Source organism: Euprymna scolopes, chromosome 17 (assembly GCF_053919585.1).
Source record: "Euprymna scolopes isolate OS-2025 chromosome 17, ASM5391958v1, whole genome shotgun sequence".
In the NCBI taxonomy this organism is placed as follows: domain Eukaryota; kingdom Metazoa; phylum Mollusca; class Cephalopoda; order Sepiida; family Sepiolidae; genus Euprymna; species Euprymna scolopes.
Window position 1 is genome coordinate 93706945 of NC_136498.1, and position 20421 is coordinate 93727365.

Here is a 20421-nt window from a genome sequence, read left to right on the forward strand (position 1 = left end):
GTTCCCCCTTCATTCCCATCTTTTTGGAGAGAAGATATATATATTTATATATATACAAATTTACTTTTAATCATGAATCATAAAAGTCTTCCCTTGCTAATTGCAATATTTAAATTTTGTATCTCTAAAAACATCATGAAATATATATATATATATATATATATATATATATATATATATATATATAAGCCTGCGTTTCCAAGTTAGCACATCACAACAACAGACCTGTTGAGATGTACTAATATCGAAATCTAGGTTAATCCGTATAGGCTGTTCTAATATTTAAATAATTTTATTTATTTATATTGAGCACTTTTGTAATAATATTGGTTTAAGTTTATCTTATTTGCATATTTGAACGTTATGTGTTTGTGTCAGCATGATAATATTTTCATTTCTATGAACATGGCAAAAGCAGCACATTCATTGGAATATGCTACAATCGCATCAAGCTTGTATGCATATTTTCTTTAACTCTTCATACTAAATCTATGATTGAAATATTCCCAATAGATGTACTGCTTTTGAAATGTTTTTTTTTATTATATATATTATAAATAAATTGCTCTATTTATTGTTGAGCACTATTATATAAACACAGTAAAGATTACTGTGGATACAAACTTCATCTGGATTACTCTCTCTCTCTCTCTTTATATAAATATGTATTACTGTAACATAGGAAGATGTGGTACAAGGTCAAAATGTGATACAAGGTAAAAAAATGAGGAAAATTCTGCCCTCTTAAAAATTGCCTGGACAGCCTTGTCAGCATTTTCCAATAGAAGAACCTCAGCAATTAATTAACTCCTTCTCAGGAGGCAAGGCCTGAAAATTTTGACCTCCTAGGACTATGTTTCATGTCAACATTCTGTAAAGAGATCATAGTCCTACTCTACTGACCAGCATTGATAAATCTTTTGACTAACATATCACCAATAAATGTAAAATATGAAAACTTGCTTCACAAAAATCTGAAAGTTTAAAATAATTCTGACATATACAAGAAAAAAAAAACTCCATTTTATATGCAATTCTATTCATTTTAGAGAAATTTACTTGAAAACTATTTGACTTTTTTCTTATTTCAAGTTCATTTCTACCACTTCCTCCCATGTTTTCCTTGGCTTTCTACATTAAACTGAAACTGTTATTTTAACTATTCTACATCTACTAACCCAAGAACTTGCATCCATTTTTTCAATGTGACCAGGCCATCAGAGTCTCCTGTTCTGCACACATTTCCCTATAGTGCCTAGATTTAATTATCCTCTGAGGCCATCAGATCTAAGCTTAACTGCATGAGCAAATTAAAATCAGGTTTAACCAATCAGAATTTCACATAAATTAATTACTAGTTGTTGGAGAATTACATTGAATTTCAAGTCTAATGGACGATCATCACACAGGTTCATATTCTGTTCAGTGTCTCCATGTAGAAATACATTTCCAAGGCAGTTGCAAACAATCATTCAATTCGACAAACAAAAAGAAAGCGAGCTGTAACTTAATACAGATCCCATACTTAAGCAAGCAAAGCAGTTGAACTATAGATATTCACTAGCAGTTCAGCTCAGCTTTGCACGGGCCCTATGTACTGTTCATAACTTTATATATATATATATATATATATATATATATTAAAAGTTTGACTCATGTCCAGGTAACCTACATCTAAAATTTCAAGGTCCAAAATTGGTGGAGAAGTTTGGTAGAATCTACAAAGGTCAACTCTTTTAACTTTGATCTCTTGGCAGCCAAATTTTCGCCCAAAACTGATTAAAAAGCTTGCTGCATGTCTGAACACCCTTTATGTAAAATTTAAAATGTTTAGACCCAAAATTGGCCGAATAGTTTGCTAGAGACCACAAAGGTCAAATCTTTTGAACTTTGACCCCTTGGCAACAAACTTTTTGGCCAAAAACCGATTAAAAAGCTTGCCCTATGTCTGAATACACTTATGTAAAATTTCAAATATTTAGACCAAAAATTGGCTGAATAATTTGGTAGGGATCACAGAGGTAAAAAATTTTTTAACTTTGACCCCAATTTTGACCCCTTAACATTTAATTTTTTGGGGCTCAAATCAAATTAAAAAGTTCGATCCATGTCCAAGTAACCAATACCTAAATTTCAAGTGTTTAAACCCAAAATTGGCAGAGGAGTTTGGTAGAATTTTCAAAGGTCAAATCGTTGAAATTTGACCCCTTGACAGCCAAATTTCTGGCCGAAAACCAATTAAAAAGATTTTCCCAAATCTCAATACCCCTCATGTCAAATCTTGAGTCTGTAGACTGAAAATTGACAGAGTAGTTTGGCACACACACACACACACACACACACACACACATACACACAAGCAATTTCAATTTTATAGCTATATTGATAGATAGATAGATAGATAGATAGATTGATCACAGTATGAATTCTCTCATCTAAAGATAACTCTGGTGCATCCTATTCTTGAGTATAGCATCCAATCAACAAATCACCTTTTGAAAAATCGTGCACCTGGAGTTTGTCCAATAGTTAGAAACCAGGATAATGATAGGATTCTGAATGACTTCAAACACTAAATCTGTTCCCACTAAAGCAGTGAAGGATGTGAGGAGACATGATTCTGGCATACAGCATCATCAATAGTAATGTACATCTACTTTTAAAGGAGTTTTTCATCCCAAAGCTTAATCACGGTCAGTCACAGATGACGTGTCATTTTTGTCTCAACAGAAGAAAGGCAGCATTCACTGTCCATGTTTCTGTTCCCTGAAACAGCTAGCAAGAAGAGGTTTGATGATGCCTACCATATTCAGGTTTCAATTTGCCTTGGACAATTATATTCAAACAATATATTTTCTAACTGTATTTTATGTTTTTTGCTACACTTTGCTATTTTTCCCCAATAATATTGATTGATTGATTGACAATATCCACACACAAATCAACAGCCAATCAGAACTTGGATAGCATTCTGGCTCAATTATCATATTTACATTCTAAAATAACTCTAACATAACAAACCAAATTTTCTCCAGTAAAATGTCTTCTTGGCTTAACTTTACAAACTTCAACATACAGAAAAGAAAAAAATGCTGAAATTATCATATGTGCATAATGTTAAGTACCAATATTAGATGAAGAAACTAGATATGACAATTTAAGTCCATATAAATGCAGTCATTTGCATGAATGCAGTCGTTAGCTTCTCATGTCATTAGTTGATAGCCATTTTATCTGCAGCAGCCGTTTATATCTGTTGGTTCAAGTCCCCATTTGATTTGCGATAACTGATGGTTTTGTGCAAAATGGTTTGAGCTTTGTTGCATTGTTGATCCATGACTTATGACGATTCTTTTGTTGCATTGTTGATCCATGACTTGTGACGATTCTTTTGTACAAGATAGAGGCTGCATACAAAGTCTGATTGTTGTTGGGAGTCTCACACTACATGTGTTCATCTTGTTTGTTCCTTAGATGAGTTCATTGCTTATTCTCAAAGGTGGAGACAACCTGATGCGTTATGCATCTGCAAATATCCTAGGCGACACATGAAATTCAAATTTTTTCATTGTTTTTAAAATTTCCAACAGCACATTCACTTGAATAATTGTAATTTGTAAACTAATTATCCAATTTGACTCAAATTTTGACACTTATCATTTGAAGCTTAGTACTTTATAAAAATAATGTAGGCTTTTTATTAGTGGTACCATCTATTTGTTGTACTCGGGACTTAAATGATATGTTATAAAAGATGCATTCCTAATAATTCTCTCAACATGTGTGCATGGTTAAGGTTGCACATTGTAAACCTACTGTCGCTTGTTTGCATGAATCTGCTGTCTAAAAACTGACTCGTGTAGCTATTTCTGATTGAATGTCTAAAAACTGACTCGTGTAGCTATTTCTGATTGAATGTCTAAAAACTGATTCATGTAGCTATTTCTGATTGAATGTCTAAAAACTGATTCATGTAGCTATTTCTGATTGAATGTCTAAAAACTGACTCGTGTAGCTATTTCTGATTGAATATCTAAAAACTGATTCATGTAGCTATTTCTGATTGAATGTCTAAAAACTGATTCATGTAGCTATTTCTGATTGAATGTCTAAAAACTGATTCATGTAGCTATTTCTGATTGAATGTCTAAAAACTGATTCATGTAGCTATTTCTGATTGAATGTCTAAAAACTGATTCATGTAGCTATTTCTGATTGAATGTCTAAAAACTGATTCATGTAGCTATTTCTGATTGAATGTCTAAAAATGTAAGAATTGCATTCTGTTTGTTCTTTTGATGTTATTTTTTATCTTTTTAAACAAAACTTTTGGCAATCACTGATAACTAAGGGAATGTTAGGCATGTGCACACAGTATGATGATGTAAGGAAGTGAAACCTGGGTAGAGAGGGTTGAGGATATATGTTGCATGGAGAGAAATGGTATGAGAATAAGATTTAATGGATGCATAATGTAAGTCTTAAGTATAAGCTTAAATCTAACAATCTCAATTAAATCTGAACAATGCATACACAGAAGATTTAAATGTTATGACTATGTTGAAAGAATGGATGAAAATTTTTTGGTCAAGGTCAGTTGATAAGGGAATGTCAAGAAAAATATGGCAACAAATGATGATGATGTACTTGACAGAAAGAGATAGATAACTGAAACATACTTGCGTAGCATCATATTATGCTTATGTAAAAACAAATAAAGGGTATATTTGTATATTTATGATTTACTAAATTTACTTGTTTTGTTAAATAGTATGTATTGAATCTAAAAGTTCTCAATACTTTTAAAAGTAGAGCAATGATTATATTTCTTATTTTTTTACCTCACTGTCTCTTTTTATCACCAACATAAACCTGTTTATTGAAAAATATTTCCGTACGTAAATCTAATATGCATTCAGTTGGGATTTACAATGCTCATTTGCTAATTTATCGTCATCAAATTCAGTTTAAAATATGTTTTACATGATGGCATATGTTGGATGGTTTGTAGAAATTGACTTCTAAACTAATCCATCTCTTTTTCAATAAACAGGTTTATGTTGGTGATAAAAACAGACAGTGAGGTAAAAAAATAAGCAATATAATAATTGCTCTACTTTTAATAGTATTGAGAACTTTTAGATTCAATGCATACTATTTAACAAAACAAATAAATTTAGTAAATCATAAATATACAAATATACCCTTTATTTGTTTTTACATAAGCATAATATGATGCTACGCAAGTATGTTTCAGCTATCTATCAGTAACTAGGGATATTTTCAGGTAATACAGCTTATACAAAAGAAAAGTTTGCAATGAAAATATCAGGTCTTCCTCATCACAGGGACTTAATATCAGGAAGTTCCGTCAAATGTTGTGAAAAATAAGATTTGGTTGTATATGAATAAGACCAAATAGGGTGCAGATTTGAGTCTGCATTTTATAATTGAATAACTCTGATTAAATCTGAAACCCCTTTCAGCATAGATATATCAAATCCACATTCCCCTACTGTTTGAACCTATGCACATTAGTATGTTTAAGATTTAGGGCGGCCATTACACACACATGTGCATATGAATACCTTTCTTTCTAGTCTTCCATTACCTTTATCTCGATCCTTAACTCCCCACCCTTTCCCATTCATTCCTATATCTAAACACAGACTCAAATCCGCACCCCTATTGGATCTTATTTACATACAACCAAATCTTATTTTTCACAGCATTTGATGGAACCTCCTGATATTAACTCCCTGTGATGAGGAAGACCTGATATTTTCATTGAAAACTTTGCTTTCATATAAGCTGTATCGCCTGAAGAGATCTCTAGTTACTGGTAACTAGCTGATGGAAACATGCTCATGACTGTGTAGCAACATATTACTGCTTATGTAAAAACTAATAAAGAGTATATTATGCTCTGCTTCGATATTGAGCACTCTTGTATTAACCTCGTTAAACTTTATTGGTTACTTAACCCCTGGAAAACAATAACCTCAAATTATAAATATATGTATATATATAATTATCATTCCAGGTTAAAGGTATCTAAAAGAAAAAAAACAATGAATTTCATGAGGTCATTGATAAATGCAAGATATATTTTTAATTAATTTTAGGTGAACAAATTACATGGTTACAACAATAACAAAGCTACTTTTTCGGTCAAATGATGACCTTCATTGAATAACCTAAACTTTCGATTGCATAGGCATGCTCTTAAAATGAAAGCCAAAAAAAAAAAAAATGTCAAGTTTTTAAATTTTCATTAAGCGCCCGAATCACATAATTTACAACTCTAATAAAGAAAGGGGAAGGGAGTAATAAAAATGAATATATTTGGGGTAGTGGGTAAGATAAGTGTCTGTCTGACTGTGTGTAGAACGGTCTCTACTAAACTATTCTGTCAATTTTTAATCTACAAACAAAACTTGATATACAGGAGATTCGAACCTATGGAACCAATTCGATTTTTTTACACCTAAGTGAAACATTGGAACTTGCCAAGTCTAAAGTAACTAAAAGTGCTCTTCTACGCATGTGCAAATATATATTTATATGCTAAAGTCAATTAATTTTAATTCATTGTTAGCTCAAACAGTAACTACTAAGTCTGAAGCACTAAATATTTTGGTTTCAATTCTAGCTGATTGCACTAGTTATATTTTTCTTTTTTTTTTAACTATTATTATATTGTACCCAATAGGGTACAATATAATAATCAATAGAGAATTGACTTTATAATAATAATAAATACGTAATCTGCATGAATTAAAATATCATATTTAAGCGTATTTTATGATCAGGTAATGACAGGTGGCCTGCTAGTTTATATATAAATTGATCTTGTCTGTCTGTGTGCAGAATGATCTCTACCAAACACCTTTCTCAACTTTTGGTCTACAAACATGATATATAGGGAATTCGTGTCTGTGGAACAAATTTGATTTGGTTTATAGCTGCTAAAAATTGCTGTTTAGGGGTCAAAATTGGAAATTGGCAGACATAAGTTTATTAAACATGTATCTTCTATGCATGCGCAAATATACATTTAACTGTGTTAATTTGTTAAGTTTTGATATGCATGTGTCGTTAGTTCAGATGTTAGCGAATACCATTAGAGAGATAAATGTTTTGGTTTCGATTCTAGTTGATGACATTCTGTAGTATTGGGAATCCCAGCAATTAGGGGTGACACGCACCGGAAATTAGGAGTAACATGTGGTTGAGGCCTTCCGGTTGATGACCACATGGGCTGAGAGTGGTTTTGTGCAGCAGAGAATGAAGACGGGAGGTTTCAGGTCTCCGACAACCAGGGTCCGAGATATAGGCTTGCCTTGAATAAAAGATTGAAGCTTCAGTCCATCTTGTTGTCGTTAATGAATCTGTCTGCAGTGACCACTTCCAACGAGATGGCAGACCAGTGTCCAAGAAGGCATCATCCGCTGGCCAAGGCAACCAGGTATGTACGCATTATACATGGCACATATACATCTCGAAGACTTTCAAGGCAAGAAACGATGTAAGGATAAGAACACACACCCACACACACACATATAGCAGTGAACTGCACGTAACATATGTAAGAGCATACACACACACATATAAGTGAGAACATTGATAAGGACACACAGACCCGTAAACGTAAACGAAATCGTAAAAAGATAGTAACAAGAAAACGTAAAAGAGAACGATTAGCAACGGAAACATTTAATAATAATAGAAATAAATAAATAATAAACAGGACAGCAAACATTTATGGTAACAATTCAAGTCATGTTTCTTTTTTTTAAAAATGTTGAAATCACGATTATATATTGGGTACAATATAATAATCGATAGAGAATTGGCTCGATGATAATAAATATGAAATCTGCATTAATTAAAATATCATATTTAAGTGTATTTTGCAATCGGGCAATGCCAGGAAACTTATTAGTATATATATATATATATATATATATATATATATATATATATATATATATATATATATATATATACACATATATATATATAGTTTAATACTCATGAGTTCTCAATTAGCAAGGCCCAAAACTACACAAGGCTAATTTAATTATCAGTTAGATGATGAACAATATAATGTGATGATTGAAAATAATGAGTGGAAAAGGTAAAATGTGTTTATTAAAAGGACAGCTGAACAGATATTAGTTGACATTGGAGCTGAAGGCAATCATGTTGTAGTCAGTTTGGAAGCAGTCTCACGATATCGTTTCACAGATGAGAAGTTCTTGGAAAGAAATTCTGTTCATAGAACTTACATTTTGTTTTAGGTACACAGATAAAAAAAAAAAGGAAAGTAGTTTTCAATGTTAGTAGTTAGACGAGTTCTTGCTATGAAAGTTTTATAAGGAAGAATAAGAGATTGGAACTTAATCGAGCACCTACCATTAAAATAGCAATAGAGTAGAGAAAGACTAGTAATATTTCTTCTGTGTAAAAAGGGTTGTAAGGAAGAGAAATGATCATTTCCCACTAGATTACAAACTCTGTTTTGTACTTTGTCAAAACAAGAAAGAGTGCTTGGATTGGCAATTAGTGGAGAGAAGCTTGAGTTTAGATTTGTTAAAAGTAACAAGTTACCCCCAACCCCTCGGCACCACATGCTCCAGGTCAGAAACAGACACTCAGCATAGTTTTAATTGCCAATACTCTTAGAAGTGCTGCCATAGATAAAAAAAAAAACAAATCATTTCAGAACATGATTTGGAAGATCAGGAAGAGAACTGGGCTCAGAATAGATTCTTGAGGCACGCTGACATTGATAAAGATATGTGTTTCAGACTTAAGCTCAACAAAAACTACTTTTATAAACTTATTAGAGGAAAAGGATTGGATTGTTGTGAGGACATTGCCAGATATTCCATAGTTATCAAGCTTTTCAAGCAAAGATGGCAAACTTTGGATATCACAAACAAGTTTAGTAAAATAATTCCTATTCACTTATCAACCCAATAAATTAGTGTTAGACACAAGATTGGCTTTTAATAAGGAGAAAAATCAGCTTTCCAAAAATGGGTACTCTAAATTGGAACAAAATTTTTTTAAAAATGCTTCAGTCTAGAAAGTTTTCTCCCTTCACTGATTGAGGAGAGGAAAGATGAAGTGCAGTATCACAACAGATTGCTTATAACTAATAGTTAAACCTAAAATTTCTAACCAATTTTTATAACTGAAATCTTTTATTCTTTTTATTAGTTTAGTTGCTTCTCTCAATCTTCAAATTTTGATATTCTATTGTGATTTCTATGATTGACTACTACTGAACAGGCCTGTATACAATAGATTTGACTAGCAGGACTATCCTGTATTGTCTGGGTGAATACTAAGTAATTTATTTTCATCAATAATAATTAATCTATTATTGTTATCACACAACAAGAGGTAAACCTTATTGTAAAAACAGAAACTTAGTAAAAAGAAAAGAAAAAAACATATGTAAAGTTATAAAAATCGTTATGTGATATTAGTTTTACTGAAATAAAGAAAAATCTGTAGTATGTATGTACCTGTGCAAGAAAATATTATACACTAAAAATTATGTACATTGATAAGTAGTTTTATTTTTATAAAGAAAATAAAGCAAATTTGAGTTTTTATAATGCGTCCCTGCTTCAAATGTTAAGAATGGATTTCTAAAATCTTGCAAAAATTTGAATTATTTGGAATTATCTCCCTTATTCCTTCATAATGTTTTTAAGATGGTACCATGAGATTGTCACTCATCGTTTAGCTATAGAATTTGATCTTCTTATTTAAAAATAAAACTACTTGATTAATTTACATGATTTTTAGTGTATGATATTTTCTGTACACCATGGGTACATACTTCATACAGATTTTTTTTATTTTCGTGTTTTCACGAGGGTCAGGGATTCTTGACAAACAGCAAAAAAAACTATTCATTTTTCTTCTCTTTCTTGAATTGAAGCAAAGCATCCATATGTTCATGTATTAATTCCTATTTTAGTCACATAAATATTAAAAACAAGGGATTATTTTTTGCATGTGTGTCTATCATTAGTGAAATTCTATTGTTTTTATTATCAGTTTTAAGCTTAAGTTTAAGCTTCCTCATCTTTGCTCATAAATTAAATTTGATTACTTAATTCTTTCCTTCATTATTATAAGTTATTATGATTAATATCAAGCTCCATTTGCTAATAAAAATAAACTTGCATATCACTGATTATTGAAGTGAGCAGGACACATGTAAGTTCACTAGTGTTATATAAATGAAGAGAAGTAATGGTAGCTAAGTGGTTAACAACATGGACTGACAACCTGGGCGTGTCAAGTTTGAATCCAGTTCATTCAACGGAAACAGTTTACTATTTTAGTCTCATGCGCAGTAAATCTTATTGTAAAAAAATTAAACAACTAATCAAGGTAAAAATTTACTAAAAAAATACAATAAATACGCAAGTTAAATTGTTCTAAAATGCGAGTAAAGTTTTACAAAAAAATATATGCAACAAGTTTTACTTAAGAAAAATTAATTAATCCACTCCATCTCTCATCTGTAAATAAAGCATCCGCTTGCCCACAGATTAATTCCTATTTTAATCACAAATTATTAAGAAAGAGGAAACATTTTTTGTGCCTATTGAAAGTGAAGGAAATTTTTTCTTTTATTTTTATTTGTGTGATAGTGGTTCAGTGGTTAACGACATCGACTGACAACCTCGACACATCAAATTTCAATCCAGTTCATTCTACAGAAACAATTTCATGTAGGATATTGGCAACCTTCATGTGGTCTTTCCTGTAAGTACCCAATGTTTTTCTAGAAAGAATTCTAACTGGAAAGATATCGGGGTAAATCAATGCCAACAATAAAATTATCTTATTCATAAAAAAATAATGATTATCGATGAGATTTTATAAATTCTTCTGCTAAAATTTGCAATAAAATTTCTAATCATTCATTTTATTATTACCTTTGATTCAACAGAATTTGATTGAGATTTAAATCCCCCTTAAAAGTTACTTTCAAATCACATTCTTCAATGATTCTCCTGATATGAAAGGAAGAAGATTCAATCAACAAAAAAAAAAAGGAAGGAAATTAAAACCATGATCAGAACCTAAAACTAAACAATATTTTTTAATTTTATTTTTTATTTTTTCCTTCTTTTTTTGAAAAATATAAAAAAATAAACTTTATTCACAATTACAAATTTAGAGTGAAATAAATCCACTTTGCTGTTGTTATGCCCCCCTCCTCCTCCACCTCACTTCCATTCATTTTATTGTCCACCATGTTTCTTTCTGACACGCCTATGATGTTCTTCATTAAAAACTGAATGATGGGAAATGATGGACTCCTAGTTGGAGGCTGATTCTACACAATTCAATTCAGTTTCTGTTTCTTTCTATAGTAAAAGAAATGCAAAATAATTTTTTTATTTTTTTACCTAAAGATTAAACAAATCAGTCATAAGATTGCATGTTTCTACCAAGGATGATCTAAAGTTTTATCTGGGGTTTCCTTTTCTATATTCCCAAGTTATGCAAAGGAAACGTAGGTGGTAACTCAAAAACTATTTTGATAAAAATTTGCATGCCAGTTACTGCTATTATATACAGAGTATCAGATTCATTTGGTGTCTCTATGATAAAAAGAACTAAAATTATCACTAAAAATGTGAGCTTCTTTGTAACTGATCTTGATCTACGACCTATGACCTAAGCATGCTAAAATTAAATCAGGTTTAAGTTAGATCATGCTATTTGGACCAAGTTTGGTGACAATTGGTCAAGATGTTTATTTCCCTCCTGCGGGGGTGGATGATGTTACACAAGAGTAAGAAAGTGGGATTGAGGAGCCAGTGCCCTAGAGGAAGAGTGACAATTTTGACTTGGAAACATAATCTGCCTTGGTAGAGGTAATAAAATAAATATATCTTTATTTCAATTGAATCAGATAAAATTTATTCCAAGAATTTCTTTTGCCAACTAAAAAACAAACTAAAATTGAGCGGAATCGTCCTCCATCCATGAATATATCATGCCCCATGATTATGGCTTTGATGTTGAAGATCAAGACGTGAAAGAAAGAAGAAAAAATAAACTGTTTTTTTTTCATATGGAGAAGAAGAAAGATTTAATTACTTTCGGATGGTTATCGTAGAGTTCAGAGTCTTCGTCATCCGTCTGTACTCGGCTTCCATCATTTGTCCCTACGTAGGATTCACCATCATCTGTGACAAGGGCGCTTGCATCATCATCTGTCCGCCCATAAGACTCACAATCATCAGGAATGTACCTAAAAACACAGAATAAAGCAGAAAACATTAACTAATAATTCAACAAAAGAATCACAAAAAAGAAAATTTGATTCATTTATTAATAGACATAATCACAACTTTGTTATAAATCTAATTTACCTAAAATAGACGTGTATGAAACATTATGAATCTAATTTACCTAAAATAGACGTGTATGAAACATAAATCTAATTTACCTAAAATAGACGTGTATGAAACATTATAAATCTAATTTACCTAAAATAGACGTGTATGAAACATTATAAATCTAATTTACCTAAAATAGACGTGTATGAAACATTATAAATCTAATTTACCTAAAATAGACGTGTATGAAACATTATAAATCTAGTTTACCTAAAATAGACGTGTATGAAACATTATAAATCTAATTTACCTAAAATAGACGTGTATGAAACATTATAAATCTAATTTACCTAAAATAGACGTGTATGAAACATTATGAATCTAATTTACCTAAAATAGACGTGTATGAAACATTATAAATCTAGTTTACCTAAAATAGACGTGTATGAAACATTATAAATCTAATTTACCTAAAATAGACGTGTATGAAACATTATAAATCTAATTTACCTAAAATAGACGTGTATGAAACATTATAAATCTAGTTTACCTAAAATAGACGTGTATGAAACATTATAAATCTAATTTACCTAAAATAGACGTGTATGAAACATTATAAATCTAGTTTACCTAAAATAGACGTGTATGAAACATTATAAATCTAGTTTACCTAAAATAGACGTGTATGAAACATTATAAATCTAATTTACCTAAAATAGACGTGTATGAAACATTATAAATCTAGTTTACCTAAAATAGACGTGTATGAAACATTATAAATCTAGTTTACCTAAAATAGACGTGTATGAAACATTATAAATCTAATTTACCTAAAATAGACGTGTATGAAACATTATAAATCTAATTTACCTAAAATAGACGTGTATGAAACATTATAAATCTAGTTTACCTAAAATAGACGTGTATGAAACATTATAAATCTAATTTACCTAAAATAGACGTGTATGAAACATTATAAATCTAATTTACCTAAAATAGACGTGTATGAAACATTATAAATCTAGTTTACCTAAAATAGACGTGTATGAAACATTATAAATCTAATTTACCTAAAATAGACGTGTATGAAACATTATAAATCTAATTTACCTAAAATAGACGTGTATGAAACATTATAAATCTAGTTTACCTAAAATAGACGTGTATGAAACATTATAAATCTAATTTACCTAAAATAGACGTGTATGAAACATTATAAATCTAATTTACCTAAAATAGACGTGTATGAAACATTATAAATCTAGTTTACCTAAAATAGACGTGTATGAAACATTATAAATCTAATTTACCTAAAATAGACGTGTATGAAACATTATAAATCTAATTTACCTAAAATAGACGTGTATGAAAGATTATAAATCTAATTTACCTAAAATAGACGTGTATGAAACATTATAAATCTAATTTACCTAAAATAGACGTGTATGAAACATTATAAATCTAATTTACCTAAAATAGACGTGTATGAAAGATTATAAATCTAATTTACCTAAAATAGACGTGTATGAAACATTATAAATCTAATTTACCTAAAATAGACGTGTATGAAACATTATAAATCTAATTTACCTAAAATAGACGTGTATGAAACATTATAAATCTAGTTTACCTAAAATAGACGTGTATGAAACATTATAAATCTAGTTTACCTAAAATAGACGTGTATGAAACATTATAAATCTAATTTACCTAAAATAGACGTGTATGAAACATTATAAATCTAATTTACCTAAAATAGACGTGTATGAAACATTATAAATCTAGTTTACCTAAAATAGACGTGTATGAAACATTATAAATCTAATTTACCTAAAATAGACGTGTATGAAACATTATAAATCTAGTTTACCTAAAATAGACGTGTATGAAAGATTATAAATCTAATTTACCTAAAATAGACGTGTATGAAACATTATAAATCTAATTTACCTAAAATAGACGTGTATGAAACATTATAAATCTAGTTTACCTAAAATAGACGTGTATGAAACATTATAAATCTAGTTTACCTAAAATAGACGTGTATGAAACATTATAAATCTAATTTACCTAAAATAGACGTGTATGAAACATTATAAATCTAATTTACCTAAAATAGACGTGTATGAAACATTATAAATCTAATTTACCTAAAATAGACGTGTATGAAACATTATAAATCTAATTTACCTAAAATAGACGTGTATGAAACATTATAAATCTAGTTTACCTAAAATAGACGTGTATGAAACATTATAAATCTAATTTACCTAAAATAGACGTGTATGAAACATTATAAATCTAATTTACCTAAAATAGACGTGTATGAAACATTATAAATCTAATTTACCTAAAATAGACGTGTATGAAACATTATAAATCTAATTTACCTAAAATAGACGTGTATGAAACATTATAAATCTAGTTTACCTAAAATAGACGTGTATGAAACATTATAAATCTAATTTACCTAAAATAGACGTGTATGAAACATTATAAATCTAATTTACCTAAAATAGACGTGTATGAAACATTATAAATCTAGTTTACCTAAAATAGACGTGTATGAAACATTATAAATCTAATTTACCTAAAATAGACGTGTATGAAACATTATAAATCTAATTTACCTAAAATAGACGTGTATGAAACATTATAAATCTAGTTTACCTAAAATAGACGTGTATGAAACATTATAAATCTAATTTACCTAAAATAGACGTGTATGAAACATTATAAATCTAATTTACCTAAAATAGACGTGTATGAAACATTATAAATCTAATTTACCTAAAATAGACGTGTATGAAACATTATAAATCTAATTTACCTAAAATAGACGTGTATGAAACATTATAAATCTAATTTACCTAAAATAGACGTGTATGAAACATTATAAATCTAATTTACCTAAAATAGACGTGTATGAAACATTATAAATCTAGTTTACCTAAAATAGACGTGTATGAAACATTATAAATCTAATTTACCTAAAATAGACGTGTATGAAACATTATAAATCTAATTTACCTAAAATAGACGTGTATGAAACATTATGATGTAAAAGTAGACAAACTATAAAACATAAAAAACAAAATCATTAATAAAAGCAAAAACTTATATTCCATTTATTTTATTAACAGAAATGTATATATGGAAGTGTTAGCCCAAATAATGATGATGGTCAGTGCACCACTACTAGTATCGACAGAAAAAATCTATAAGAAAAGATATGATGTGATGAATATGGCAACTATGGTTCTTCATTGAAGATAGAAGTCAGCAAAACGTTATGTAAAAAAGGAACATTCAAAAGAAACAGAGAAAAAAAAAGGGCATTGTCTGCCAAGAGGTGCTGGACTGGAAGAGTAAATTAAAAATTATCTTTTACAATGTGATTTTATTAGTTGTATTGAACTATGTAGCACAATATTACTTTCTGACAATTTATTAGTACTTATTAATTTATCTCGCTTAGATCAGTTTTATATTTAAAATACAATGGACACCATCTTCATAGAAATGTTAATAAACTCTTGTTTGCTGCGTGTTATTGGCTTTTCTGTTTAAAAAAAAACTAACTTTTTGGGCTATCCAGAAAAATATCAGCTTTATTAAAACATATTAGTTGATTAAATATAATTAAATATAATTAAATATAATTCTCATTCTATGGAATTTCCATGGGTCTTTTGCTAGTTTTAAATAATCTTTTTTGGCTGGAATAGAAAATTCCACTTTGTGTTCGTCATATTCAGTTTAATGTTCATTTCACATGCTGATACATGTTGGACGGCTTATGGAAACTAATCTCTCTATGACTAGGTCTTTATTTATCTCTCAAGTTCATTCTTATCATTTCTGCCCATGTTTTCTCAGGATCTTCCCGATGAACCGAGCCCATCACTCCAACTAACCTTGCAACTCTCATTCAGTCCTTCAATTCAAGTCTACTCCTCAGCACTTTGTTCCAGTGCAAGGTATTGTATAAATATCTGATTTGAGGCTATCAAGGTTGTTCCAAAGTTTTTTTTAACTTAGTAATATCATTTGAATACAGGGAGAAGTTGGTGTCAGTCTGATTACAAGAGTTAGAAGTGGATGTAATTCAGAGAAGTATGTCATTAATAACTGGCAAAGCATTAGCAGTATTGAACAAGGGAAATGTCTACAAAGTATGATGATGTATGAAAATGAAACCTGAACTGTAAGGGTCAAGGACATGTGTTGCATGGAGAGAAATTATAAGAGAATGATGTAATGGATGTGCAATGTGAGTGTTATAGACAGGATTAGATCTGATGACCTCAGAAGAAAATTAAATCTAGATATTATAGGGAGATGTGTGCAAAACAGGAGACTAAGTTAGCTTGGTCACATTGAAAGAATGAATCAGAGTTCTTAGGCCAAATGTAGAACAGATGAGGTAGCAAGGTCTGTTGGCAAAGGAAAACATGACAGGATGTGATAGATTTTGGATAAATAAGGACCTAGCTAGATATAGGTCAGTTTAGAAGTCAATTTCTAAAAGTCGTTCACCACATGTCAAAATGTAAAGCAAATGTTAAACTGAAGATGATGTGATTTTGTGGTTTTGTTAATTAAATATCCATGTCATTCAAATGGTTGTAGGCAATTCTAAAACAATAATAAATCTAAATAATAAAACCTCAACAGATGCAGGTATTTATATAATACCTTACAGTAACTATGACAGTCTACATGACAGAAAAATTTTGAACAATCAAAAACATAAAATCTCATGTACAGTCATTTGGCTTGTAGTCATAGAAATGCAGATCACCCTTCACTGAAATAGGAAGACAAATTGAAAGATGCCGTGTCAGCAATCAGTATGATTCACCAAAACTTAAAAAAATTCAAAAACTGTGCACAAGAAAGAAAAGCGTAGAGAGTGACGTGTTAAAATGGACGGCAGAATTTCACAACTTGACTGCGTAATTTGAGAGATGTTAGAGAGAGCCGAAAAGCTAGAAAAAAATGTTCCAACTTTAACATCAGATTATTCACACACTTGCATAATCTGTGGACTTTGTTGGACATGAGTGTCACGGGCGATTTAAACAAATGTGGAAATCTCATCTGTCAAAACAAATAGGAGAGTCAATTATATATATATATATATATATATATATATATATATATATATAACTACTTCATTTACTCACATAAAATTAATATACTGGATACTAGAAAGCTGATTGGCTAACTAAAATCTCAATAGAAGGTGCGTATATTAAAACGACAGACAACCACAAAATTCGCGCATAAGCCTGAAGAGTCCTAGAGTGGATGAAACGCGGAATATTCAGTGCAGCTTAATCGCCATATATATTTTATAGCTTACTAACTAGCTCTACCTACGTATGGAGCACTTTTGAAGTAAATATTAAAGTTTACGCATAAATTTATACTTTCGTATATTAATTTTATGTGAGTAAATGAAGTAGTTATACTTAGCTCCTGAAACAGTCGAGCACTCTCAAAAGAATGTATTTCACCACATTAAAAATAGATATGGAAAGAGTTAATTTCAAAACATCACTAAAAAACATCCCCACACCTAGCAAGCATAGCTATATTATTAAATTAATTAAAAAAACAGATGAACTAATACGCCGAATGCGATGGCGAGCAAATTTCTTCCTTAAAAATGAGAACGTAAACAAAAAAGAATCCTATGGTTTTAAAACCCTTAAAAATGTGAAAACAGTAGACCTTTTGATAAACTTTGAAAATGACCTTTTAAACGTAATTAAAAACTTGGAATTCCACAATCAACCTAACAATTTCCAACAGAAACTACACAAAATCGTTAGAAACATAAACAACTCTAATAAAATCTTTGTAAAAGCAGATAAAACTAGAAACTTTTATAAAATAGATAAACAAGAATATAACAAACTAATCACAGAAAACATTACAAAAAACTACAAAAAACTAGACACAAACGAATGCGACTACATAGATATAATAAATACTGAAAGTAAACAAATTACTGATAAATTAAAAATTAGCGATAAAGTTGGCAAATTGAAACCTATAGAGGCATACATTCTGTTTAAAGACCACAAATGGTACTTTAATAATAATCCCAGCACCCGCTTGATAAATCCAACTAAACCAGAAATAGGTAGAATTAGCAAAACAATACTTTCTAGAGTAAACAAACAAATCAAACAAGACCTAGAATTAAACCAGTGGGCAAATACTGCCGAAGCAATCACCTGGTTTAAAAATATAGAAAACAAAGATAAATGTACATTTATACAGTTCGACATCATAGACTTCTATCCCTCGATATCCGAAGAACTTTTTAACATTGCCCTATAATTTGCCAAGGCATACACTGATATATCCTCGGAAGAAATCAACATCATTAAAAAATGTAGAAAATCAGTTCTAATAAATAACAATAACCAATGGATAAAAACTAAAATGAAAAATTTGTTTGATTTGGCGATGGGTGCCAGGGATTCTGCAGAGGCATCAGATCTTGTGGGATTATTCATTCTATATACCCTCACAAGCATATTTGATACTACGGATATCAGCCTGTATAGAGATGACGGACTAGCTATAATAAAAAACTCCAACAAAGTCAAGGGAAATAACTTTAAGAAAATCATACACAAGGAAATGAAAAAATTAGGCCTAAAAGCAGACGTATCAGCTAACATAAAAATAACAAACTTCCTGGACGCCATGTTAAATATAGATAAAAACACATATGAACCCTACTTAAAAGATAACGCTACTCCAATATACATAAACCCTAAGTCCAATCACCCACCATCAATTATAAAACAGATTCCTAACTCGATCGTAAGTAGACTCAGTAATAACTCAAGCGATGAAAATGCATTTAACAGGTCAACCAATATTTATGAAACAGCCCTAAAAAATAGTGGATACAAAAATATCGATATCAAATATAAGCAACAAAACACTAATAACTATAATAAAATTAAAAAATAGAAGAAAAAGAACTATAATTTGGTATACGGCCCCATACAATCAAATGTTAAAAACAAAACTTGGCAAGAAATTTCTAGATCTTATTGAAAAACACTTTCCCGCAACCAACCCCTTACACAAAATTTTCAATAAAAATACCTTAAAGTTATCCTATAGTTGTTGCGAAAATTTAGAGATGATAATTAAAGCACATAATAACAAAATATTAAATAAAAACAATGTAAACAACAACAAAATAAACAAAAAAGTGGACACCATGACAAAAATAAAACTAACACTAGCAGAAATAATAATAATAATAATAATAATAATAATAATAATAATAATAATAATAATAAACCAACCCCGGACAAGAACAACCATACTAGAAATAAAAATACTAATAATAAACAAGATAAATGCAACTTTGCTCACTTCAAAATAAATGTCTAGCAAATAAATACTGGGAACTCAAGGAAAGCAGACGTTCGCCGGTAGTCGAATGGAAAATAATAAGACAAGCTACCATGTGTAGGGACCTAGACGACCCATGTAGATTATGCCTTCATGCAAAATTTTCTATCCTGTATTTTAAAGAACCCCAACATCTATTAAACTGTAGAAGAGAAATAGCGAACAACTGTGTTCACAAGATAAAATTTACTCTAGGGTAGCGATACAAAATAGTTTTAAAACTAAAAAAAAAACAATAGAAAATAAACAAATAAATAAATTAAATAAACATGAATATACATAAACGATCACACATATATGTATGCATATATATATATATATGTGTGTGTGCATATATGTATGTACATATATATATATTTATGTATAAACTAACATAAAAAAAACATAACCTAGATTTAAAACAGGTCAAGAAACTAGATATCCAGGCTAAATAGAGCACACACAAAGGAACAGGTCAACCAGAAGTCAAATAGGCCTTTGTCCGATAAGTGCATGTTCATTGGCTGATACGAAGGGCGCGGTGGATACTAGAAAGCTGATTGGCTAACTAAAATCTAAATAGAAGGTGCGTATATAAAAACAA

At 30.1% G+C, this 20421-nt stretch overlaps 1 protein-coding gene across 10 annotated transcripts in view; it reads right to left on the reverse strand.

Annotated features, from left to right (window-relative positions):
• LOC145296848 (dystrobrevin beta-like) overlaps positions 1 to 20421 on the reverse strand; it is a 541375-nt gene that overhangs the window by 25043 nt on the left and 495911 nt on the right. For all 10 annotated transcript variants that reach the window (XR_013870040.1, XR_013870041.1, XR_013870039.1 and 7 more), the window contains one exon: positions 12145 to 12298. Coding sequence is in view for 7 of the 10 variants with exons in the window: in XM_080142975.1 (XP_079999101.1) it covers positions 12145 to 12298 (154 nt within the window). In the remaining 3 variants the exon portion in view is untranslated. The remainder of the gene's footprint in view (positions 1 to 12144; positions 12299 to 20421) is intronic.